The sequence below is a fragment of the Netta rufina genome (genome assembly GCF_964035555.1).
Source record: "Netta rufina genome assembly, chromosome: 3".
NCBI classification, from domain to species: Eukaryota; Metazoa; Chordata; class Aves; order Anseriformes; family Anatidae; genus Netta; species Netta rufina.
This window is the reverse complement of record NC_140125.1, coordinates 59,912,166-59,939,871: the sequence shown is the minus strand read 5'-3', so window position 1 is coordinate 59,939,871 and position 27,706 is coordinate 59,912,166. Positions and strand designations below refer to the sequence as shown.

General features: G+C 41.5%; 1 protein-coding gene across 1 annotated transcript in view; it reads right to left on the bottom strand.

Moving 5' to 3' along the window:
* Window positions 1-27,706, bottom strand: part of NHSL1 (NHS like 1) — a gene marked incomplete at both ends in the record, with an annotated part of 164,087 nt that overhangs the window by 18,399 nt on the left and 117,982 nt on the right. The window contains 3 exons of the mRNA XM_084283623.1: window positions 3,879-4,071; window positions 9,913-9,984; window positions 13,553-13,680. Of these exons, the coding sequence (XP_084139749.1) occupies window positions 3,879-4,071; window positions 9,913-9,984; window positions 13,553-13,680 (393 nt within the window). The remainder of the gene's footprint in view (window positions 1-3,878; window positions 4,072-9,912; window positions 9,985-13,552; window positions 13,681-27,706) is intronic.

Below are 27,706 nucleotides of genomic sequence, written 5' to 3'. Positions count from 1 at the left end.
GTATCCTTTAGCTGACCTATTTAAAACTTAAATGCAGAAAAAGCTTGATATATGTGCATATGTTTTTTTTTGCCTCGTATACTTTCTTGAAAATTGATGACCAAATTATTTACCTCTGAAAAGTGAGTAATGCACATTAACTAATGTCATAAATATTATCCCTGGTTGACTACACATCAGCATGATGTGTGTCGTGCAGATAGTGTAGAAAAACTGATTACCTGTATAACAGTTAAAGATACAGTCATATAGTAAAGCACAGCATATGGACTTGTGAAAATACAAGGAAAAACACCGCAGTTTCATTCACCATATTGTAAATATAAAGACTCTCACTCTGCGTTAATGGATCTCGAGCTCCCATGAACTGCACTCGTGCTAGGCAGAATCCTTGCAACCACAAAGAAGTTGTTTTCATCTCTGTTTCTGACTGACTGAACTGAGGAAAGATGAAGGGAGGAGGAATCCCATGGGATCTATGAAATTTAGAGCTATGAATCCCACAGGCTTCGTAGAAGCCCTAAAATATTGAGATAGAGTATCCACTGTCTGGGGGATCACTACTGTTATGATGTTAGGACCCTTATGGGGTCAGGTCAGGACTATTAGATAATCCTAGCATTCAGGATAATAATTCTGGCCACATTATGATGAACCCAAAGAATTCAAAAGAGAAAGCTTTGCATCTCTGAACATGTCTTAATCCATTCAAAGGCCAGCAATTATGCCTGACACAGTGAGTTGTAAAGAAATTAAAATATTGCTTCTGATGCCCTAGAATAAAATACTGTGTAAATGCTAAGAAGGGGGTGCAAACAAGGAGAGTCTTTTATATAGTGTCAGGCACACAAACAGGATGACCATGGGAAAAGTCACTGTGTATCCCCTGATCCACAGTAACTTCTTCCCTGTGCTACTGAAGAGCTAACTCTGACCAATCCATCCTCAGTTGCTCTTGAAACAACTTTTTGAAAGCCGCTGTACAAATTTATAGGATTTTAAAGCAGCGGCTTCAATAAACTCTAAATCAAGAAGCAAAATCAGAATGTCTCAGGTTTTTTTTTCTTCATTGCCATCTTGTTTTTAGAAAATACTGATGTTTACATATAATTCTGCAGATTTAAAGATTCTTCTTCTGACTTTTCTTCTGTCAGGTTTGTAACAAATCATCTAAGCATTCCTCGTTCAGTTTACTTGCATTTCCCTCACACAGTTGACTCGTTTTCACTGAAAACATTTAAGTATGTGCTTAAATCTCACTAAAGGCAATCAAGTGGGACTCAAGCAAATGCTTAAATGTTTTGCAGGACCCAGCCTGCCTCTGAGCACCTCCACCAACACCAGACTCCTCCATCTGGAAAGAAAGTTAGAGTTCCAGAAAACCCACTATAGCAGACACCATTGTACATATTTGAACCCACAGGCTAAGTAAAAGCAAAGACTGGCCACCACTGAAAATTCAGCCCAACCCCTTCCAGGCCAGAATAAGCTCAGCCCAGCCACTCCCAAGGATTGAAACAGCTTCCAAATTGGATGTCTAGTCAGCAGCTTGTCAGCCTAATGCAATGCCCCTGCACCTTCCGGCTGTCCAACAGATTTTGCCTGCCGCTGTATTAGTTGCAATCTGTTCACCAAAGAGCCCCGTGAGCCGAACCAGTGGAGCAGTTGCTGCACAGCCCCGTGAAAGGCCATTGTAGCAGGATCATTACTGATGCACTGTTGAAAATGCTGTCACCTCTTCTGAGGTTAACGTTTTATTTCATGCCAGGAGTAATAAATGGAAGGGTTTTGACCTCTCTTCTGGGAGAGTGAGAAAAAGAGCAAGCAAAGAAAGAGCCGAATCAAAACAAAACCCAGCTATGGTTCGTTCCACAGCACGTTTAACAAACGGCACAGGATTTGGGGGCATTTTCTTCCTGCCTCGTGTAGTAACATAAGGAACCACACAAAATAGAATTACTCGGAGTGTGGGAGGGCAGAGGAGGGGAGCAGATTGTGACTTTTTAGAGGGGAACAAGGACGGCAGCTATTTTTGTACGTGTGTGGGGGACTCAGTTTGTTATTTTCACTTGGCTTGATGCAAAATAGCAATACAAATTTCACAGCAAAGCGAAACTGGTTCCCAGAGACCAGCTCACACACTGCAACACCAGCCTTCCTTCACTGCCTTCCCTTTCTGTACCTTCCTATTGCTGTGTTTATAGGGGAATGAATGCTACGTAACACATTCCATTAATTAAGGTGAATATGAATGTGCACTATTTTTTACCACAAAAGTTGAGAACTGCTGCATTTGTTGAGGGCAAACCAGCTAACTCAGGGGACACAGGGTTTGTCACATCTTGAATTAATCTGGTTGAAATTACGAGTGTAATTTATCCAGACGCATTAGTGCATCCACTGACACTGAATTAAATCTGTGATGGTTATTTGATCTCTTTTACCCTGTTTTTCTTTCCACCTGTTTCCTTCCCCCCTATATTTTTCAGTACACAGGGTCATTAAATCACGCTGCAGATTACCCCTCCCGTAAGTATACCATCTTCCTGCTGTCACGGTATCTAAGCCATGCTCAAGTTTATTGATTGTGCCAGATAATCCACCGTCCCCACAACTCTGCCTTCTGCACCTGTAGCCTACAATTCCTAGATAATGGCCTACTTACATTTCAGCACTGCATTTGTTTTCCTTCTATTCATTTTCCAGAGGTGGGGTGTCAATAGTTTTCTGTTGCTTTCAACTATTTTCCGTGTTTTATTTCAGGAAACATTTCTTACTGATTTCTCAGAGATTTCTGATGTTTGTCAGTGGCCTTAAACTGCATTACTTTTTAAAACTTTACCATCAGACATCTTCTGTAAGAAAATTAGTGTTTTATTTTTTACAAAACACTAATTTATTTTTTTTTTAAAGTGAAAAAAATATTGGTAATCACATAGAAAAATAGAATACCTAACTACTTTCAAAACAAAACCAAACATTGCAAGAGTGAGTGTGGAACCAGAGAATGCCATATGACATTCGATATAAATTGGATATTGAATATCATCGTTGTTTTGGCAGGCAAACGGTCAGTTATTTTAATTAACTAATAGTGGACAATCTTGATACTGTACAGAAAAAGAAGAATTATTAAATTGAGGTGATAATTCAATCTTTCATAGAAATTCTGTTTACACATGTCAACATATCTACTCAGTGTTACACTTTAATATAATTTAACTTATTAAATTCTCACAGAGTGAGAATTCTGCAACAGTGAAACCAAAGAGCATTTTGAAAATGGACAGTCAATATACAGCTTGTGACAAGAAAATGTGGGCTACTGTCATGTAAGCTGAGTGACCTATCAAGAGTCTTGCTTGAGGACACAGACTCATTAAACTTATCTATTCTTTCCTCAACACCTAAACTCTCATACAAATAAGACCTTAGAAAACTCTTCTCAAACTTTGGAACATTTAGTCTTCAAAATATCAAAGTCTCTGATAAACATCCTTAAGTAAAAATCCTAGAAGAAAATCCTGAATGTCATTAGTATTGTGTAAAACATGATTTTCCATTATGTATCTTCAGCAAAGCCCAAAGCAACTCAGTGATTTATCAATCTTCTTTTAGTTCATGAATATCTAACCTCACTTCAAGCCCACATTGTGTAGACTACCTTCATTAATGATCATTTAAGGAATTCTGAGTTTTTCTCATTAAGCTCAGAGACAGACTACTAAACACAAAACACCGTTTTCACAGAAAGGTGAAATAAGTGACATAAAATTCATGCAGACATATATGCCAAAATGCTATCCACCTGCATGGGTCCCCTTTTATCCTTTCCCTCCCCAATCACTGTAACTTAATTATTGAAATTAAAAGCCTACCAGTCACATTAATGGGAACCACATCTGTTTGGACTGCCTGTGCTTGCTGTCGCATCTTCTCTTCTGGCGTTGGCAGTGGCAGTGACTTAGTCCAGTTGGTTTGGGTGTTGATATCTGACAACTCATTTGAAACTGGGGTTTTAGGCCTTTTGACAGTAATAAGCTTTTCTTCTTCTGGGGAAGAGACAGAACACTGCAAACAGAAATACATGCAACAGTGTAAGTTGTCTACCAAAAACATCAGATGATGATAGTACTATGGTACTGCTGCTGCAGTCAGCATGATGGCTTGTGGAACAAAACACACCCTCACAAGTATCACACTTAGACCTACAAAGAGTGACTTAAAAACAAAAAATAAAACTGGATTGTATTTATCCAAGACACCTCATCAGACTGAGTATCTTTAAATGAGAAAGATATGTGTGGTCTTGAGCAGAGCAAAACACAGTAATTATCTTACACATTTACACTCTTCCTGCAGTGATTGACCCAAAGGAGTGCACTGGGGTTTGCTTTCCCTTCCTCTCTCCCATCGCAGTGTCCCACTAGGAAGATGAGAGTGAGCCCTGCTTCAACATAGCAGTAGCAGGCTATGGGGGGTGTAAGGTCTCAGCAAGACATCTGTTAGGAAGAAACACGTTTTGGGAGAGCTCAGCAAAGGACTCGAGCAATGTACCCTATGTAACCATCAGCCAGGGATCAGTGAGGAGCAGTAATTGTGGTGGCCTTGGAGAAACTCATGCCACAGTGGAGGTGTTTGTATTGCTCGATTTTGAGAGGTGAATTAGTTAACAATATCAGCAGCTTTAGCTTTAAAAAATGATCATTTAAAATGATAAAAATAATATTTTTTATCAAAATAGTCATTTTTATCAAAAATGATCATTTTTAAAGTTTTTCCTGATCAGAGTGTCAGATGTCACATCCACGATGGGTGTTTCACCCCAAACAAACAAAATACCTTTGTGCACCGCAAAAAGAGGTTGCAACAGCTTGTTCACATTCTTCCACCAGACAAAGTCACAATGCCAAAAAAGACATTTGCTTTAAGGGAACCGATCTGTTTTCATTGCAAGGTCCTCAGCTGGGTGCCAGTAAGGGCAGAAAATCGTGATGTTGCTTTTTACTGATATGAAAGCACTGCTCCATGGCACACCCCAAGGACAGGCAGGTTCAGGGCACACAAAAAACATCAGGGGGCTTACAGCAGGTGGTCACAAGATTTAGGCAAACCTAAGCTTTAGGCTTTTCTACCTGGGGCTACCAAGGCACCCCAGGGAATCCCAGAGGCAGGAGAGGAAGAAAGACCTGGAGGAGAAAGGAGCTCCTCTTCCTCCCTCCCCACACACCTTTTCTTTACTCCTACCTTCCGCTAGAGTGCAGGATGCTACCCAAGGTACTGGGACAGCACTGGGTCACCACCTCTCCCTAGAGTTACTACCTTGCTGCTTGAGAAAGACATTACTGCTATTCATAACATATTGACTTCATGATTATTATTATTTGTAAGTCTAAGCAATCTGGTTTCTCTTCAAGCTGAGCAGGACACAAAAGGCATGCCCAGACACCCTGCCACAACCACTGTTTATCGTTTCTGATTTTAATTTTCTCCCTGTTACCAGGAGGAGGTTCGTGCTGTTTATAAATAAATAACCCCTTATTTATTGCATTGTGCTCTGACTGCGAATTCTTGAGGGCAGGGGCCAGCATTTCATTAAGAACAAATATAAAAATAAAAGCAGCTTCCAGGAAAAAAAAAAAAAGAAAAAAGAAAAAAAAAATAGACAAGTGAAATCTCTTCAGGTAATAACAAAAAGTAATTGCAGGTATGAAAATTATTATGAATGTCATCTTGTGGTTTGGAGCTGCACTTTGAAATGTGGGTGGGTTTTTTTGAGCAAATTACACATTTCTACCAGGGAGAACCCCTGCAGGCAGAGGGATGCCAGCACCCTCCTGCTCGCGGTGGAGGGGCCGCTGCTGTGCAGGCACAGGCTCAGCCCTGCAAAAGCCCCTCCAAATTCTTTCAATGCAAGTCACCTGGAGGACACTGGTATTTCTTCAGGCCTGTGTTATTTTTAAAAGGTTCTAAAACTGTTTCTATACAAATATAACGTGTTTGTCCTTTTATGGGTGTGTGTACACACAAGGCTTACACACATACACAGTGCAGACACGTGTGTATATGTACTTACACGCAAACTGAAATGCTTTCCCACCTCAAATCACTCAAATTTATTTGAGCTATGTGGGAGAGAAATGCAATTGCAGAAGGGAAAGCTGCCTCCAGGCCATGCCTCTCCCAAGAGGTTTGTAACAACTCGGGGTGAGAAGGGCTTGGTGACCAACGTGGCGTGGGGGTGCCGGCCCATGCGGCCACAGCTTGGCAGTCTGTGCATGGTGAGGATGAGCTGCAGCCACCTGCTGATGTTTTGCCATCAGTCCCTGTCACATTCAGACCGCAGGGCTGGGCCAGGCAAGTCTCAGCTGTCAGCCAGCAGTCACCAGGGGCTACTCCAGCATGTGGGGTGACAGAGATACTGGCTACACTGCTGCCTTCCCTTCTCAAGGAAATCACCTGGCCAAAACAGAACACCTCTTCTGCTACAGTGTACAAACTGACAGAAAAACTGGAGAGCTGAAGCTCAGACTAGAAGGGAATCCATCTATCCAAAAAAGCCTGGAACCACAATCTGAAATTTTACAGAATTTACAGAAGTTCACAAAATTGAGGAAGGACGAAGGAAGACAGAAAGGAATCACTCCGGTGAGCACATAATGAATGAAAAGCTATTGAAAACAGCTGTGGTCAAAGCACTGCTCCAGGAAAACTGATGTTCTGCTGCTGGACAGTGGTGTGGTACTTCTACAAACAAGGTCAGTAAGATAGCTGCAGGTGGCTTAGCGTGTAGGAAGAAGTGTTTCATCTGTAGGTACACGTTCTGTGGTTTCTGGGTAAGCGTGACCGTCTCTATTTCGAAACTTTCTTCCAAAGCACTCACAGTGACAGTGGTATGTTTACTTGCTTCTTTGATGTAAAGATTCCTTTCAAGGGCAGGACAGTGGCAAAGCTGTACCCAGCTTTACTGTGCAGAGTGGCAAGCAGCAGCTCAACTTTCAGCTTCGTTCACACAAATCACCTAATTCTCTAAGTAAAATGAAATTAGGGGGATAGAAAAAATATATTTTAAATTCCTTCAAAAGAATTACATAGTTTTAGATAACCTTCCTAGACTTACAACCCAGAAGTCTGCAGGAAGATTCAACAAACTGCTGCTACATATACAGGCAGGCACGTCTTCTTAAGCGAGGTCTGCTATACGAGAAATAGCACTGGCCAAGGCAGTGCTTTGAGATCATGCTATCTGCTCAGCAAATCTCATCTCTCATCATAAACACTATGCTCATAGCAGAAAAGAAAGCACTCTTCTCGTTTTTATAGCAGCTCTGATTCAAAACAACTGTACTGTTTGACTTAAATGGCCAAATTTCTGTGCAGCTTCTAGATGTAATGTTACACTCACCTCCTCCAGAAAACTTGTTGGAACTTGTGCTTTTTAATGGAAGGGGGAATAGGGAAAGGTGGTAAGTGAAAGTGACAGCCTCGGACCTAGCCATCTTTCCATGAACACACGTTAAAGGGGAAGAAACGTGAATTTTTGAAGGGCAAGTTGAAGTGAGAGTGCAGGAGAGATCTGGCTCATAAACATACTGTGGACAGAGAGGAGCTATCTGGCTCAGCCAGAGCCTCTCCACTGCCTTGCTGGCTTCTCGTTCCCCTCTCTGCTCAGGCCCTGAGATACAGACTGGTTTCATAGTCTCAGCACATTCACACTGCTCGAGAGGTCCCAGCTGACTCTGTGCTGTGCATCTCACAGTACATTCTGCCTCTGTTCCTTCTTTTCCCCCGTTTATTCTTAGCTTTGTTCTATTCCAGTGGTTTATACTATGCTGTTTGAAAAGATGGGACCTCCACAAGGAAAATTCAATCCACACAAATTTCACTTCTCAGCAAAAGAACTTAAAACTTCTAGGCATGTTGCTTACCTCACTGTCCACTGCAACCATTCCTAAAATTATAATTTTTCAGAAAAACAAAGCTGAGAAAAATTCCATAGCACTGCAGATGACAGCTATGGCAATTCAGCTGTCTATTAATGCTCCCCAGCATCCTATTTCTTCTCCAGCCTTTGATGGCTTCGAGTGCCTTTTTTACATGTGCAAAGGAACCGCACTGAACAATGAAAATAATTTAAAACAAAAACAATCTTTACATTCCTGTTACTTGGCCAATCTGTGCTTTTTGTGTGACTGCTTCAACCATGTGATTTCACACTGTGTTATGGAACACTGCCCCTGTATAGCTATACGTTAAATCACATTTAAGTTGAATTAGTCATGTCCTGCTCAGTTTGGTGTCCCTCTAGACCAAGGCCCCCAGTCTAGTCCCCCAAATTTTGGTAGAACAGTTACTTGTTATTTCTATACTCAGATCTTCAGTTGCAATAGAAAACTTGGCCACCCTACTAAATCCTTTATAGCCTTCCCTGTCCCATTAAGGAAGGGATTCTTTTTCCTTTTTTTTTTTTTTTTTTTTTTTTTTTTCCCAGCAGAAATTACTGACCATCAAGCAAGGTATCCCTTTAACCAGACACTGCAGAAATAGTCCCTTCTTCTTCCTCTACTCTGCTGCAATGGGATTAAAAACATAAGAGGCATACTACATCAGATCAGAGCTCTATAAAGCTGACCTAGCTTATCTGACCTGTCTTAAGATAATGCCCAACAGTTCACACACAGATGAAATCAAATCAGAGGAAGCATGCAGTGGCTGCCTTACCCTGAACAGTCTCTCAGTATTGGAAGGACTTCCCTTCCTCCCAAGAATTGATCCAGTTGCTTTCCGAACCTACACAACCTTTCACCATTTACAACCCCTGCAGCAACTGTGCAGCACTGAGTATGTGGTGCCTCTTTTGCTTGTTCGGAGAGTTTCTGTACTCACTCCCTTATGCTTTGACATTTTATGCTTTGAACTGCTGCTTCAACCCAGTAAACTGAGAGGCATTTTCAAAAAAAAGTGAAGCAGTATAAAATGCATGTGCTGATTGCAAGAGTACCCATGTGCAACTGCAGCAGAGGGGCAGAGAGACCAGCTGAGGGCACCACCGTCTTGAAGTATTTCCAGGCCTGCTAAAGCCCACTGTCAGGGCTCTCGGGCATTCACATTTCCAACCTGGAGCAGCATCCAACATCTTCAGCCCCTCCTGACACCCGGCAAAATTTTAGATCAGACCTCCCCAGGTCCCTCAAGCCAATACAGTCAATGCATCTGTTTCCCCTTCAGATTACTGACCAGTCTCTTGTAGATATTATAGAGATATCCAACAGTTTGGCTGAGTATAGTGGGAAAAGTACACTTTTTTGTGCCCCATAAATAAGCAAAGTAAATGTCTTGTCACTCCAAGTTTAACAGACTGTATCAAGGCAAAGTTTGTAAGCCATGTAACAGGACCTAGGGAAAAACACCATGAGTTCTTGGCATACAAACATTTTCATAGATGGAATAAAGACATGATATAGTGCACATCTGGGAGCAAGTACTCTCTATAGCTCACATTCATCATTTAAAAACTATGCTACTCCAATTAGGAAAGTTTTTACTTGGCTAATTAGAAAAACAACCAAGCAGCCAAATAAATAAAACACATTTTTCACTGGAGGAGGGGTTTCAAAGGAGACAAATGTTAACAGACCACAAGTAATTACAAAATTTCAGTGAACCAACTAAGTAAAGGATATTGGACTGCAGACAAAAAAGGAATAATGATGAAAAAGATAGGAAACAATCCTGGCATGACATTCTTCTGTTGAGCAGTATCTTTTTAAATTATTTTTAATAGAAAACAGAAGCAGGTAACAGTAACTGAAAGCTAAGAGCAGAACAAAAAGATTGCGTACGTGCTAAATGCTACGAGTAACATCAAGCTGCACGTATGACAGCTGGATGGTCCCACTCGTGGGCAAATACCTTGTTGCTCCAGGGAACCAAGTTACAGCAGGCGCTAATGCAAGACTGAGAGATGCAGTCTAACAGACTAGACTGTTGAGTGAGACAAAAAGAAACAGAGAGAATGAGTGATAAAAAGGGAAAGAAAGAAGAATGAGGAAAAAAAAAAAACACACACAAAAAAGACAAATATATTTCAAATACACAGTGTATACATGTCAGAATATTAGGGAACTAGAGTTAAAGTGACATCTCAATACATCCTTGGCACTAGGAAAACAGACCAGTATGAAGGACAGGAATACTTCCCAACTAGTGTCACCAACAGTGGCATGTATGAGCTGACAAAGGAGGACACTAGTTGCTGTACTGAGATGTAAAAGCCAGATAAACCAATTTAATTGCCAACAAACTCAATTAGGATCAGCAGAAGTACACTGAAGTGGAGCTTGGTCTATGCTCCAGCAATACCACTTACTGGAACCAACCTAAGAGTTAAAGGGTAGTTCCAAGGACTTTGTTGTATACACACTAACACTCTGAGAATTCAAGTTTCTGTTTTCTACTTATGTTGGCTTGGTTTTGGGTTGGGTTGCTTATCCCTAGTGGTTTTGCTTTGCAACAGCAAATGTTCTGCTTCTCTGAAACATTTTCTAAGAATCACTGCAAACCACGTGTTTTGTAGTATGAATATTACCCTCTGGTGATAAACACCCACCTCCACAAACAAGAGACTGTTTGTAGATATAGGTCTTCTCTTGTGTGATCTAAACCATGGTTTCAAATTATGTCTGCAGTGAAGACAGAAAAGTGCAATATCTGGCTATGATAAACTTAAAAAAAATAATTTAAAAAGTTGATAAAAAAAGAGTAGGGAAAGGCAGTTTCCTCTCTGGAACTACCACGCAGTAAAACATAGTTTTTCTGCAAGTTGGCAAATATGTCAACTTAGAAGTAAATGTACAAACAGTAAATAGCTATTCATTCATCTATCATTATTCTGCTATTCTCAAATTTCAACTTGTAAGTGCTGCATGCACAGAATTTAAATGTTGGCTTTCTTGCATTGAACAGACAACAAAGCCACAAAGCTTTCATCGAGCAGTAAGGAGTTCGCATTTTGAATCATGGGATTTTGGTGACCTCAGCTCCACATTGTTACTGAAGAACTCTTCTGACATCTGAAAGATGACTGTCTCAAGGCATAAGATTTATGAGAAGCACTTGGCATTTTACCAGTGGAATTATAATTCCATTTCAGAGATCTGTTAAATGCTTATTTATTTAAAAAAAAGTAAAATTTTACCCCCTTACATAATGTAAAGTCAATTAAAAAAAGACACTAGGTCGAAGAACACCACAAAACACAGAGTTTTACAACAAGAAGGCAGTATCATGCTGCAGTTTACAAGGATCAGCATCTTCCTAAACTGCAAATAAGAGCAACAGGGTTAAGGTTAAGGTTTTGAGATAATCACTCATGTGAATGGCTAAAAAATACCATATTTATATTCTTTGTAATGTTACTTTTGTTTTACATGTGCAGCTGGGCCACATGCTGCAGAGCACCAGCTAAGGCAAGTTGGTTATATATGTATTCAGAGAGATATATATGCAGTACCTTAATAGCAACAAACAGTTAATACTTTTTCACCAGTGAAAACCATAATTCTATTGGTTTCAGTAAGGTTTTGCAATTTGTCGTTATAATACAGCCCACAGTACTAACATGCTTTACATTCTGTTTGCTGCTAGTGAATACCACACAGAGTCCAACGGGATGCAACAACACTCCCTGCCAATACACAGATATAAAGCAATCAAAACCTGGATTAGAGAACGTACATATTCCACAACAATTTTTGTTATGTGATTAAAAAGCATGGAGGATAGAACTGAAAACACTGTACCCTTTAAACGGAGTTCTATGAGCCAGCAGTGTGCTCAGGTGGCCAAGAAGGCCAACGGCATCCTGGCTTGTATCAGGAACAGCGTGACCAGCAGGGCTAGGGAGGTGATCGTCCCCCTGTACTCAGTTCTGGTGAGGCCGCACCTCGAGTACTGTGTTCAGTTTTGGGCCCCTCGCTACAAGAAGGACATAGAGGTGCTTGAGCGGGTGCAGAGAAGGGCGACGAAGCTGGTGAGGGGCCTGGAGAACAAGTCCTACGAGGAGCGGCTGAGGGAGCTGGGCTTGTTCAGCCTGGAGAAGAGGAGGCTCAGGGGCGACCTTATCGCTCTCTATAGGTACCTCAAGGAAGGCTGTAGCGAGGTGGGGGTTGGCCTGTTCTCCCACGTGCCTGGTGACAGGACGAGGGGGAATGGGCTTAAGTTGAGCCAGGGGAGTTTTAGGTTAGATGTTAGGAAGAACTTCTTCACTGAAAGGGTTGTGAGGCACTGGAACAGGCTGCCCAGGGAAGTGGTGGAGTCACCATCCCTGGAAGTCTTCAAAAGACGTTTAGATGTAGAGCTTAGGGATATGGTTTAGTGGGGACTGTTAGCGTTAGGTCAGAGGTTGGACTCAATGACCTCGAGGTCTCTTCCAACCTAGAAAATTCTGTGATTCTGTGTGATTCTGTGATTCTGTGATTCTCAGGATCCTTTAATTACAGACAGAATTATTTGGTCCATGCTACACAAAGCACCTGTGGCTTAGTAACAGCTCAAAAAAATATACATTCTGCTACAGTTAAGGATATCCTCCCACTATCCAAGCAACATTTTGTGGCAAAGTATTCTAGAATATCTATCTCGAAAATCCCAAGAGCTCTATCATTTCAGCTCCAGCATTGGACATCCAGACTCCAGAGCATCTCACTGTCTACCCCAGCACTAGTATCAGCCCACAGCACCAAAGTTAGCCAAGGCTTGTCTTTTGGAGCTCATAGGAACAACCGAATAAGGTAAAGACAGATGAGCAAAACTTCCTTTCCTCTTTAGAACATGAACACAACTTACAAGTTTTGTAATTGAAATGTATATAAATTGATGTATACAAGACACTTCTGCAACCTTCTTAGGATTTTTGCTCAGCTGTCCCTTCTTTCTCTCTTTATTTGCTTATTTTCTAAACTCTAAGTAAGATAAATATCCAGGGAGTTGAGAAGTGGGCATATGAACATGAAGCAAACTGAAACAGAAAAGGTAAACCCAGCTTATTGGGCCATCCTTCATTCTTCTGGATGCCTTTACACAAGCAGTTGTGATCAATAGGAAAAAGCCTCTACCTGATGAAACTGCCTGTCTGTATTAGAAGAGCAATTCAAAGTGTGCATGTGCTGCTACTTCCAAGTGATGGAAGTAGCAGCAAGTGATCCACTGATGGCTGGTTAATAGCTCTCCCTGGTACTTGAATATAAACACATAATTAGTTTCAAAACAGTTACCCTTACTGGACTATCTCCTCCCCCTCCCCAAACATTACCAAACTCGTTCTGCCTCTCACATCTTTATCATGTCATATGATGACTTTATATAAATTCATCAGTAGAACTGGGATTTTTAAGAGACCATGGAAGTGAGAGGACCTAATACCACTGCAATTCAAAAGAACAAGCATCTTTACGACCTTCTGGCAATCCCACCTTATTTGAATAACATTATTGCAGGCAATTAAACTGCAGCAGACATACATTTTTTCCATTATTTTGCCCCCCATCATTACCTTTTGTTCAATTTCTTCATAATCATCCTGGTAACTTCCACAGATTGCACTGGAGGATGAGGAGAAGGTGGGGCCCTGAGAGTAATACTGAGAGCTCCGGTAGCCATCCCTCCGCAGCTTGTCACACTCTGCCAAAAGACAGGGAAAGAGGAAATCAATGTATCACCAAAGCCACCCCTGTCTACACTTCATGTACAATGCACTTACAAACGTACGTTTTACTGACAGTATTTACCATGCATTAGCACTGTCTGTCCCAAGTAATGAAACACAAAGTTGCATTTCTCATTTTTTTAATCTATATTTCCACCTCTCTACATGTATTATGCATGTGTGCCCACACATAGTGTGTATACACGTGGCTTTTATTTAAATCGAGAGATGGAAGAGCTTTGGAAAGACGACTGAAATTGATTTATTTGTTGGGGGTTTTTTAAGTGAGATCTGGCTCGGTGTCTTGACAGATGGCAGCATCTTGCAGGATGGGAGACGGAAGCATGCGTGTAACACCAGGGTCTCGTTTGCCAGGCCGGTAGACACCCATTATGCGCTCTGCACTTGAAATGATGATGTTGCTCGCTACTCACGCACCATCTGCTAAATAACTTTGGCACTGACCACTTGTCTTGTCTTCGTGCCTGCAGAATAGACCATTTATTGTGATTTTGGAGAGGAATGCAAAGCACAGGGATCTCAAAATCTCATGTCACTGCAGAGCTCACTTGATGTGATAAGCAAAGAGCTTTCAAAGTTCAGAAAGAATTCAGAACTAACGTGCATGCCCGCTCAACACGGCCAAAATACCAGTCGGCACCTCATCCCCCCGCCAAGTTTTCCATAACCATCCTCCCGCCTCCTAATTGATATTCAGTGTGACTGTGCTAAAGAACAACAGACGCCAGAGCATAAGGAAAAAATAAATGTTCAAGATGCGGCAACCAAACTCATCAGCCCAGTCAAACCGTTAATTTTGCGTTTCCAGAGACAGATATCTGAATCTGATGAAAGATGAGGAAAGCAAAAAGAAAAATAAGTATCTGTTACATTTCTATCTAAGGAGCTGAGATTTTTGCACAATATATGGGCATAGCACAAAGTGCTTTTGTCATCACAAACTGGAGAAAGATTTTCTGTGACTGTATCATCTGTCTCCCTACCTTGATCTTTTTAATACCTCTTAAAATGGAAAATATGCAATGTTTATTTTGAGGGAAACATTTTAGAGGCTTCTGCTTGCCAAATGATTAACTGGAGTTATGACTTGCATACATACTTCAGCATACATTTTCTCTGTTACATCCATATGCTCCTGAGACCGAGGTCTGTAGGACTCCACGGTGGTGGTTTAACTGATCTTGAGCAACCACAGCTCTGTGATGATTTAATCGAGGTGGATTTCCCTGCATGTGCACATGCACAAGAGCACAAGTATGCAATTTGACAATTTGCCATTTCCACTGGAGCCAGACGTACGTCCTGGCCTATCGCATGCTTCAGCATGGGGTCAAAAAGGGCTGTATGGCATGAACCTGTCACTGCTCCTTCAGTTCAAGGCCCACAGGTGGTGGTGGTGGGTTCTGAGACCCCGATCAATTCCTACAGCTGGGCAGCGGAGGGTCAGTAACCTCACTCACCTGTCTGGCACGTGTGAGCGTGTTGACACCGCGCACATCTGGCAAACAGCTGCCGTGCTCCAGAGGGGGTTGAGAAAAGACTGCCAGCAACCGTGGTAAAACAAATTCTTCCACCCCCTCAAACCTGGCATTGGATCAGCAAGACCCAGCTCTTAACACCCACAAATGGGAGCACCCTGACAGGCCGATTTGTTGGTTTGAGCTACAAAGGAGCAGGGGTAAGTGGGTTGGGGCAGGATGAAATGGCACGAAGTCTTGCATCAACTTGCAGCAGGGGCTAATGCACTGAGCTGTCAACTTCGGCACCACAAGTTTTGCCTTCAGATCAGTCGCTCATCACCACAAACCAACACGAAGAAAACCTAAGAGGTACATGGGAGTGAAATTATTTTTCCTCTCACTGTTGGGATGAGGCCTCGGGTCCTTACTGACCACTTCTGCAGCTCTCCAACACCAGGCATTACTGGATGGATGCCCCAAGAGCCACGGGCTTTTATGGAGCATGCTCTGGTATTACCTGCTTAACCTTATTTATTCTCTTAACCAAGGAGATGAAGATGATGAATAGCATACTTCATGAAGCCCAAAAGATCTCCCTGAACTATTGAGGAAGACAACACTGAATGTCTGAAGACCACAGCAAGTTCAATGAGAGAGCTGACAATAAAACAGTTTATCAAGCTCACAACCTTTGTTAGTCCACAACAAAAGATCCAAGTAACTTCAGAAGCTATTGCAGTGATGTGGCTGCAGAAGCCAAGAGAATTGCTGCAGATTGCTGAAACAAACCACCACAAAGGTGACTTATCCAAAAGAATAGCTTCTTTATTTACTTAGTGTCACAGTGCATTTCACAGCACAGCAAGAAACACATCCTCTAGACGGCACCTGAGGCCAGCAAACCTCATCAGAAGCTTCAGAGAGAGATCTTTTACTTTACTTTGCAACAGCCCAGAAACACAACAGGAGGTCGATCAACCAGTACAGCTAATTGAAGTTATTGTCACTGCCACACCAAGGGTAGTAACTTCTATCTGAAAACTATGCTAGCTGAGGAGTGCACACACCATCTAATCACTCTCATAAGGTGCACATGGTCTTCTGTAAGCTTTCTATTTTTCAGCTAAATGTTTTGTAGTTACATATATATATACACATATAACCTGGAAGAAATACTCTAAGAAAAGTTCCAGACACGGATCCTTTTTCCCAGAGGGGCAATACCTTGTCCTAGTCCCACAGCCCCATTATGCAAACAGAGAGGAGCACTAGATACTGAGTTAGTGAAAAAGTTCCTACAAATAAGCATGCTATTTCAGAGATGTCTGAACACATAACAAAAGAAGAGAGTCAGTTCTGGTTATTAATAATCTTTGGTTTTAAGCATGTGACAGTACATTAGTGCTAGCTGAGCCAGGGATATGCACAGTCTTGTACCCCATGGCAGGGCTGCCATCACTCACATTATCCAATACACAAAAATGTGTACAGGCTTTCCGTAATTTCTGCCTAAAAACTGCCAGGGCAAAACATGGGAGACTGCATCAGGCAGGACACAAACAGCGACTCCTAAGGATACGTCTGCCTGAGATCAACTCAGCAGCACATGCACAGCAAGCTCAAAATACGCCCTGTGTGCTGCATTATCGTGCACAGATCTGAACTGAACTGTGCAATAATACTATTTTGCCCCAGATGAACCGGTTTTGTTACACAAACAGCAGCCTTTTGCCCAGGAAGACGAGGAAAGGCCCTTGGCTTGGCAAGTGCAATGGGTGGCCACACTGGGTGATGTCATGGTGCAAAGGCTGAGCTACGTCCCTGTTTTTCCCCCTTCATTAGCTCTGGGGGCTAAGTGCAGAGGTGCTGTGCACAGACTTCTGCTGCCTTCCAAGTGTTTTTTTCTGACTACATAGAGTTTTAAGTTAGTTCTTGTCCTTTTCCCCCTATACCAGTGATATATTAAATGTCAAAACTTCTGTATTATAAGTATTGCTTTAAAATGACTGTAGTCATATTACGCTATAATATAATTTATCCCCACTTATGTGACTAAATTAAACCTTTCCTAGAGAAGAAAATTTTGCCTGAGGTTGAGTTTTGCCGTTCACAGGGTGGTTTTAGTTAGGCATGAAGAAAGTGTGTGGGAAATGTGGTTTAAAACCTTTTAAAGACTCCCTCATCACTGTCACAGTTGTTAGAGCATGGTAGATAGGATATTCAGGGGATGCATGACAGGAGAAAATGTGTTAAAGCTGTCAGTGCCCATACCATTACATCTGAGTTGCTGCCATATAATCAACCCCTCAGATGTCTCCTCGGCGTTTCATTACTGCAGAGTTCACTAAATCCCTGTGTAAGACACCAGCACGCTAGGGATGCTTCTCATCAGCAATATGTGAGCTAATTGCAGTTCCCTCTTCCAAAAGGGGCAATTTGCAGGCAATAGAGCTGAGTGCAATGCTGCACAAGAATTTTGAACCACGAACACTGGATTCAGTGCTGTTGTGGAGCTTAACGAGCTTTATTAATTCTTATGTTTTACTATTTTTGGCAATACTTCTGTAGGACAAGGTCTGAAGGTCAGACTCCAGCTGAATAACTCAAACTCTCCAGTAAACCCTTCTGGCCTCTGTGGCATGCAGTCAAGCCAAGGGTACAAAACACCACCAAGGCCTCTCAATCCTGAAGATCTCTTCAATTTACACTAGGAACTTGCATTTAATTCCGTTTGACCCTGAGCTGATAACACACAGTAGCAAGTCTCGCATATGTGAGCTATTTACTGCTTTTCAAACAATTTGAAACCATATTCTTACACGAGAATTTGAGTCGCAAATCACCTGAGTGAACAGAAGGCACAGCTCAGACACCTCATCCCTTCATTTGACATGGTATTACTGTGAAGAACCAGGATTAACGAATACCTTGTCTGCTCAGTCAGATGCACACAGTGTATTGCTCCATGATGCAAGAAAGATTGTGTTTTCTGGGAGAGGACTGGATGTGCGGGGCCTTTTCCTCTCCTTTGGTAACATTTCTTATTTCATACTTGCAGAAATTTTCCACGAAAACTCGTCACAGTATCTTGGAAGTTTGCATGAAGCAAAATGCACTGCCCTGCCAGCAACAGAACTGACCAGAGGGAGACAGCTTCTGAAAACAACCCTAATGTATCTGTAAAAATATTTTTTATTGTAACTGTTCAAAGCTGAATGCCATGTTTTCAGAGGCTTCTTCAGAAAACTGTTCTTCTGGCAGCAGGTGAAAGGCCTGGGCCCTCCCTGCGTGGCGCAGCCCCAGCCATAGTGCAGGGCCACAGCTTCCTGCCACCACAGCCAGGCCCAGTCCCCGATGCCTCGGGCCTGAACTTGTAGCTGTCACTTGCTAAATTAGTCCTAATGAGATTACGCGTGTTTAGTACGGCTCACGTGACTGTTGCAGGATCAGGCCATAAGCTCTGTAGGTGTCTACATCCACACGAACACACATGCTGTCACAATTAAAGAGTTTAACAAAAATAAATCCACCTGTCTGTGTTTCTAAGTATTTATTAGCAACCACTGTTGTCTTGAACATTAAATGAGCATGATATTCACAATGTACAGATACAGCATCAAAGCTATTCAGACATCTAAATAACTTACTTAAAGTAAATAACTTACTAAATAACTTACTTAAAGTAAGCACCTATGTAGGTAGTCATTGCTTGGGTTGAGTGACAAAAGTCTGAAAGCAAGGACAGAACAGCCCTGAAACACCTGAGCTGGCCTCATGCCCAAGGAAGAGGGCCTGGGGACCAGTTGCTAAAAGCCAAAGAAAAAACACTGGATGGATCAGGGGCAGTTTAATGGAGGAGGAAGGCACCACACACACAGCTGTAGAAAGGGGAAGGCTGTGGTGTGGAGGGCGAAAGGGGAGCAGGCAGCATGCGCTCCATGTGCCTTCACACTCCTCGGGGTTGTCCCACTGTGAGCAAGGGCGAACAAGAGACACGCTGACAGCTGCATCTGCATGCCTGAAAAATTACCTCCACTATGTTCAGGGTGACTTCTTGGCAGAGCCCCTCAAGTTGTAACTTGTGTTTTGTAGTGGGTGGGTTTTTTTGTTTTTTGTACTAGAAAAAGGCTACTATCTGCAGGAGTCAGCTAAACTGTCACCTACAGAAACAAATCTGCTGACTAGCGTATTAAAATACATTTATCCATTCACTGCACGTATCACTGGAAAACTACTCCCTCAGGTCAGATTTTTTATTCCCTTTTTTGCTTTAGGCATTGCAGCCATTCCCTTCTGTAAATACACACAAACCTCCTTCCTCTAAGCCAACTACAAACACTGTCTTATAAATACAGACAGACTACAGTACAGCATACATTTGTCTTACATAAATACACTTTTCCAAGAGAGTGAAAAGTGTCTCGAGAAACAAACTTTTAAAAAATAACACATTACTTTATATATCACACTGCTCTTTAATAAACACGGTAATGTAATATATCACTGCTTACTGTTTTAGGAGAACTTTTTGTTTTCAAGCTGATAAATAACTGCATGTAAGTTTAATTTACTTCAGGCACGTTTTGAATTTGTTTTTCCAGCTGAGGTGAGAAAACTAAGACCTCATGGGTTTGTGAGGGACAGGACTGGGTGTCAGAAGACCTGGCTTCCAGACACGGGATTTCTGCTGTCCAAGTGAATCCCCTCAGGTTAGATCCAGGCAAGAGCTGTACATCTGTAGACAGACATGACACCACCTAAATTTCACAGATATACCTCCTAAATGCAGAGTCGTAGGGGGTATCTACCCTCTGCCTGCCGCACATGGGCACATTGAGGCACTGGGATAAAGCCAGCTAAGGAAGAACCCGAGCTGCCTTACTTCGGGTCCTCTCCACACAAGTAACAACCAGCGCCTGGTACAACACTGCGGACATCTCTCTCACAAGGAGCAGAAGAATGTAACAGGGATTTCAACATCTCCACTTCTGAGAACTGTGTGTTTGTTATCCAATGGTTGCTTAAAGTAAAATGCCTGAAAGGATTTTTCAGTAGATAGGATTTAAAATTATTTAAGGGTGAGATGAGCTCCAGACGAATATCCAGCTTACTCGTGGCATGCTCTATTAGGCAAAAAGGCTGCTGCCTTAATTATAACAGGCACAGCTACATGTTGTGGGGGACTGGTCACACCAGTGTTATACTGGAACATGCCCTACAAAACTGGGTCCCCTTTGGAGGGTGTTCCTGCCTCCCTGCCTACTTTCTGAACTGCAGTACGACAGGGACAAAGATTCTGGGCTACACGTGAAGCCCAGTTAATAGGAAATTTCAGGAGGTAACTTTTCAAGATAAAGAGCTTGCTGAGAATGATCAGTCCTGAAACTGTAATTAAAATGAGACGCCCTAGTTCAAAGGTCTTTTCTGGTTAGTAAAGCTAGCAAAAGTCACTGACTTTCACTCTGAGCCTCTTTATGTGTCCCTCATTTACAAACCAGTGATAAGAATGCACAACTCTCTTTGTGTGGATGAAACAGCTTGTATAAATGTAGAGCTGTACAAAAGCAATCTGGTTTTCAACAAAGATCTCATGCTAAATATGACTTTAAAAAAACAGCTCAGTTTAATTCCAATGCAGCATCTATTTTTGTCCCTAAATCTAAATGAGGCAGACAGCTTGCCTCTACTACTTTATATTCCTCCCAAAACTTCATTCAGCTTGGATCAAATCCCATTTCTCTTAAATGTATAAATCCCCATATCATCTGCAGAACTTGAGTATCACAGGGAGTGCTTCTATATCAAAGCTTTAAAATATGCTGTAAAGCCACAGCAACGATGCACTTGTGTATCAACTGAACTGTGACCAATTCTAACTGTAAAGCAAGTTCATGAACTTCAGCTGTGATATATCCAGTGTGCTGGTTTGTTCAGACTCCCGTTTTAATAGGTCAGGAATTTCAACAGATATATACTACCATGCCAGATCAGCTGAAAAAATTTCTGCTTAACAGTTCTATCTAGATGCTTTGGCTAATACCAGCATTTTCCAGTCCATCTACCTTCCTTATTATTCACATCTCTTTCCCCAAAATGTAATTTGATAGTGCTATTTCTAGATTTGTATTTTTACAGCATCACAGAATGGCTGAGGTTGGCAGAGACCTCTGCAGGCCATCTGGTCCAACCCTCTACTCAAGCAGGGACAGCCAGAGCGGGTTGCCCTGGAGCACACCCACGTGGCTTTTGAAGATCTCCAAGGAGTGAGACTCCACCACCTCTCTGTGCAATCTTTGCCAGTGCTCTGTCACTTGCACAGTAAAGAAGTGCCTGATGTTCATACGGGACCTCCTGTGCTCCCGTTTGTGCTCATGGCCTCTTGTCCTGGCACTGGGCGACACTGAAAAGAGTCGGGCTCCATATACACACAAATACATATACAAAAGCATAAAACAACCCTAGAGACAATCAACACTGGTACCCAACAGACTTCTTTCACACGCAAGTGTTGTATGAAGCTGCAGGCTTTAAACATATTGCCAAAAGTTAGTTATTTATTACAAGGCTTTCTTATTTTGTTGAGTAAAAAGAAAGCCTACCAAGTCTACCAGACCTTTCCAATACTCGAGCACTGCTAATTGTGTTCCCTCTTGCACAAGTGCCCAAGCCCAGCTTCGCAGGTAGATTTAATGACAGATACTATGCTAAGTTCCCAGAAACAAAGATGTTTTGGGCTCCACAGGATAAAGATAACCCTAATGGAGCCTTCTCCTGCAATGGAGAAGTCTGCTGAATGGATACTTCAAATAAATCTAACTGAAAAAATCTAACTAACATAATGTACTTACGCTAGGTCTATCCTCTGCAATGCACAAGTGCCCTGTTTTACACTGGGAAGGGTGTCCTGGCACAACAGCAGGCCACCTAGTCTGGCTGGGAAGCCCACCCCTCCAGACCAGCCTCCCCTGGCTGCTTCAGGGCTCAGCTGTGTAAATGCACAAGGATGGGGCGTGAAGTGCAGCATTTAAGTAAAGGAGGCATGCAGTTTGATTTTTTTTTCCAAGAGTCCAGATCACGTGCAAGCCTTTAATAAGGATCCAAACTAAAAGGACCTCTGAAATATGAAAATACCTTTTAGAGTTTTAAGTAAATACAAACACTTTGATCATTTCTATATTTCTTTTTATGAAGCTTTTCAAAGACAAATAAATGTAGTCCCACCCATAGCTCCCCAGGTGGTCGGTATGACTTAGCCATACAGAAAACCTATCTAAAGGCACCAAAATGCAACAGCCATTACAGATTATATTTGTTAACAAGCTGTCACTGGGAAGTGCTCAAAATAGTTATCACCGTTTGTCTTGAGTTAATTTAAATTTCTGCATGAGTGTTATACCACTACATTTACTGGTGACAACATGTCTTAAGTTTAACAGTTTCTATTTGCTTCTTTTTGCATGTTTGATGCTGGCATTAAAAAACATTCTCTACACTTTTTCCCTGGCATTTTTATGGATATTTGTTGTTTCTTAAGACTACTGAACAGAGATGATATAAAAATGCAAAGGAAATTTCTGATGTTTTTTCTCCTGGGACATTTAATGTTCAACTTAAAGCTACCTAAAATGCAGCAAACAAGCGTGTATGTAACACCCCAATCTAAGAGAGGGAGATAAAAACACAAATTGGAAATCAGCTGAAAGTCTGATAGTACTTGTGATGGAAGTTGCTTACCTACCACTGAAACAATTATACCAGACAGTAACACTTCAGATTTCTTCTCTCCCACTAAAGGCACAGATTTGAAACAGGGTGGGGTTCGATAATCTTTCAAACAAATCTTCCTCCCGACTCTGACTTCCATCAGAAAAAACGAAGAAAACATGTTAAACTGGTTTAAGGAAATATCATTAGTGTTTTGAAACAAATTTTAGACTTCTTAACCCTTTTACTAGAAATGCTTTCACTTCATCATGTACGTATGACACCATGCAATCAATCTATGTATAACCACCCTGTATGGTTTTATACACTCAACACTGCACTACATAACTAAACCTAAACATAGGGAATCTAAATCCTCCCAACTAGCTCATTTTTTCAGCCCCAGAGCAGCATTCAAACACATGAACTGTAGACTCCCAGTAAAATTCTGCTTAGTTTTCATTTGAATATTCCTTTTTTCTTTTAATCTTTTTTCCCTCTTTAAATTCCCTGTTAGAAAGCGTGGCTAGAGTGTGGAACCTGGCTAAAACCATCAACAGACATACTGTGAATTAATTCAGAAACTGTAAAAAAGACAGGGTACATGGACAGAACCACTGGCACTAACTTGACTGCTGAAACTAAAATAATTAGAATAAGTTGATTTCAGAAAACATGGTCTACCCCTAGCCTTTAATGGTCTTTTATTTTATTAAGGTTTCCATTTGCTATGAAATTTGCATCTTGATATCCCTCTGAACCTGAACTAGACCAGTGGTTCCCCTCTACTCTGCAGCTCTTTAATGAAACATAAGATTATTTTAAGTCCATAATCTTCTCAGCAGGATTATTGACTTGTAGGGCTGACCCTAATATTGCTCATCTGAGCAGTGATCTGGCAGATGCCCTCAGAAGACAAAGGGTAAACACGTACCTGTCTGGAGGGTCTTGCAGCAAGACATAATAGCGGCTTTATGAGTAACTACTTAAATCCGGTTTTATTTGACAATGCTAACCAGATGTCTCCTAGAAAACAAATCAAGTGTTCCAATCACTGCTGCTTAAATACATTCCTTGAATTTGGCCAACAAAGCTAAACAGAAGCCACTCTCAGCCAAATCCAGCTCTTCTGAAGATGAGATAATAAATGAATCATCACAGACATTGGAACAACAAGCCCTATACTATATACGTAGTTTGAATCAACACAATTATGCCAGGGGAGGGAAAGGCACGAAGTGCAGACACTTGTGCAAGAAGCCTCTGCAGCTATAGTTTGAAAAATTAGTATGAAAGCATATCCAACTGTTCACACTGTTTACAGGTATAAATTTCTCAGTACATATCTGCCACTTTAACCCACTGGGAATGACAGCCAGTCCAAGCAATAAACAGCAGTGTGCACCAAAACATTATCCCCAACCTGCAACTTGAACTGAGCAGAGAGAGCTTCACAAGACCCTTGAGGAACATGCCATCGGCTGAGAGCCTGATCTGTTTTCAGGACCCTACACTGCCAATTGCTGGAACTGGAAGATGACTGCCTCTTGCAAATCAGGCCACATATGCCCACTGCCTCCTAGTACTGCAGCTGAGTTATATCCACATTTCATGGAGAGCACAGGACGGTTCAAAAAAAATGCAGAGCAAAGTGAGTTCAGGTGAGCAGCTGGACTACACTTCAGACCATGATCCTTTAAGTACTACAATGCTGCAGAGCAGCAAGACAGATCTGCCGGTGCACACTGACAGGGGCTGTTTGATGGTGCCACCATCCTGACTCTGGTCAAACACCCACTTAACCTCTTGGCCTCACAGGCCAAAAACACTGTAGGATACACTGCAGTAAGTGTCCACAGTGGACTCTCAATGCCAGTCCAACCACTCTGTAGACATTCGCAACACAGGACTGAAAAAGCCAAGCAGTCCTTCAGCCTTGGAAGCTGAAGGCACGCAGTGCAAGGAGGTAGTTTTGGGGTCTGGACACCATGCAGAGCCTTAGCTCTTTCTCACCATTCTTCTTCTTCACCTCCCATTTCCCCTGCTCCCTAGGAGGACACAGTGGCACAGAGCACAAAGCCACACAAAACTCCTCAAGGGCCAATATCATGTTGTTCCCACCTGAACATTTGTATCCTGGGAACAGAAGGTGACCATGGAAGCATGAGCAAGAGCCCATTTCAAGCAGGCTCTCAGGAAAGGCCTGCTAGAGCAGCTTGGCCATGAGGGTAGGGAACCAGGTGCCTTGGATGGCCCAGGCTTGACATCCAACGTGTCGCCCCATCTGCTCCGCTGGGCGATCCAAGGTCCTGGCTGCTTCCCCAGAGAAAGGGAGAGCCTGTTTTATCCACTGGAAACAAAACATTTAAAATAACAGGAGCTACCACCACCAGCAAAGAACTGCACCATTTAGTAAACTGCCTTTTAAATCATATTGCCGTGGTACCATGCGAATGAAGTGCAGCCCAATTAGCTCTTCTGCTCTAGCAGCTAAGCCACTGAGACTTTAAAGTGACATTAAAGACTTTCATTTAAAATGGGTTTCTAGTAGTTATGCAGCCTGAGTTCAACATTTTCAAGTCACTGATTTTAGTCAGTAACAACTTTACATTTTAATAGAAAGTCTAAGAAAGCCACCCCAGTTCTTGAGAACCGAAACAAATAGCGTGCATCACAAACTTCCCAACTTTCAGGTGCTTCATTTTCTAATTCAGATTACTAGAAAATATTGTGGTTTTGTTTGTTTTGTTTATATAAAAAAAATCAGATGGCACCCAAGCACCTGCATGCCTAAATAACAAATAGCTTTACCTCAGTTGTGAAGAAATTTGAATGAAAGATCTCACCATTTATACTTGAAAGTAGTTTTGCAAAGGAAGAGCTCAGCATGGTCCCTTGATTTTAAGAGTGAAAAAGTCTAGTTCATAGGTACAAAAATCCAACAGAATCCCTCCATGTAACATCTGTGATCACAAGCTGCATGAAATTTCACAGTGCAATAAGCAGAGGACATTTCAATGTATAGAAATAGATATATTATAAAGTAATAAATTGCATAAAAAAGTCACTTTCTCCTCCTCCAAATGCAACACTGCTTCTGCTAAAGGTATGAAAAGTACACTGAGATCACAGAGCAGAGAGCACTTGGTTGTGTGTGTTGGTTTTTGTTTGTTTGTTTGTTTGTTTGTTTTTTGTTTTGTTGTTGTTGTTGTTGTTTGGTTTGGTTTTTTTTTTTCCCCAGAAAAATTAGGTTGTTTGTTTTAGCTACACCCATTCTGTCAAAATTTGCTGATTTCTTAAAATTGTACCAGCACGAATAGGTTTGACCTTCCATTTCAAAAGCTACTCAGGATTTTATCTGGTTAGTATTAGGTGGGTAAATCTAGATGGATAAGAACACCTTGACAGAAAGGAATATCTTGCCTGAATTATTTTGAAAAAAAATATACATTAAATAGAGGTGGTTTAAATGAATGTTGTGCTCTGCAAGTGAATTACTATTGGTAACCCAAGTTTTATACTTAACTTCTCTCATTCACTGGGGCAGCAATGAATGCAGCAACAAAATAATAGCCTGCAATCAACTTGCTATGGACCATTACTTTTCCTTCCAGCCTTCTATGCTATAATCACATAGTACTAGGCAATTTACTTCCTATCCATTAAGCAGTTTTGAAAAAAATTGTCTATTCTGAAAACAGCAGGTGGAAAAATAGTTCAGTAGTAGTCACAACTACATAACAATCTCTATAACGCCTCTAAGCTAAATGAAACTCAACTCTGGGCAGAGAACTTTTAACCTAACCCACCAAATGTGCTCAGGAGCACTGGTGTCCTCCCGATTTCACAGTGCTTGTTGAAGGGTAAAGCTGGTAAAACTTGAGGCAATGCCTCTGTCACTGCTCAGAGCCTCTGCAGGCAGTAATGAAATTACTGAAAATGGTGTTAAATTCATGCTGTAGCTACCGAGGACAGCTACAGGCCACAGTGAGGAACTGCTTGCGAGGAAGAAACATGGCCAGGGAAAGAGCTTGAGGTAAAAAGTAATTAAATAAATAAGAGTGGAGTTTTGTTGACTATGTCAGCAGCTGGAGGTCTGCTGAAGGCATCAGAGTAGCTTTGTCTCTCTCTCTCAATTACTTCCCTGAAAGCATGGAATTTCATTAACAAGGAGCCCCACATCATGCGTATATGCAAGCTTTATTTACCACAAATATCTAATTGGTAAAGTGTAGTAGTACTGAATAGTTGTGGTTTGTTTTTTTTTTTATAAAGAGATAGTTTTGTGTGTTGTTTTTTTGTTTTGTTTTGTTTTGTTTTTTTTTATAAAGAGAAGCAGCTCTAGAGAAAAGTCCCAGCAGATAGAAATAACTTTAGGTGTGTAAGCTGGGGGAAGCAGCATATGATAATCAGTTTCATACAAATATATTAAACTTATTGAAATAGAAGATGCAGAGGTTACATTTCCTATAAAACACAAGAAAATCAGAAGAGCATTTTAGCCTGTGGATTTTTCTTTTATAATGGAACCATGCAGAGAATAGAAAAATAGAAGAACAGTTAAGTTGTAAGTTAGGGCTTACAAAAAGCTAACCATAAACAGTATTATTTTAATCTAAAGCAGGTAAATATATATCTATATATATTATATATATATATACACATATATATTTGAAAGAACTGGTAAGTGTGCCTGTGAGGGAACAGTAAACATTTCAAGGCTAAAGCACTGCACAAATGTATTAATCCAATATAAGTACAGAGGAACACACAGGCTATCATCTGAGCCATGCGTGAGCTAATAAACCTGGCTGTC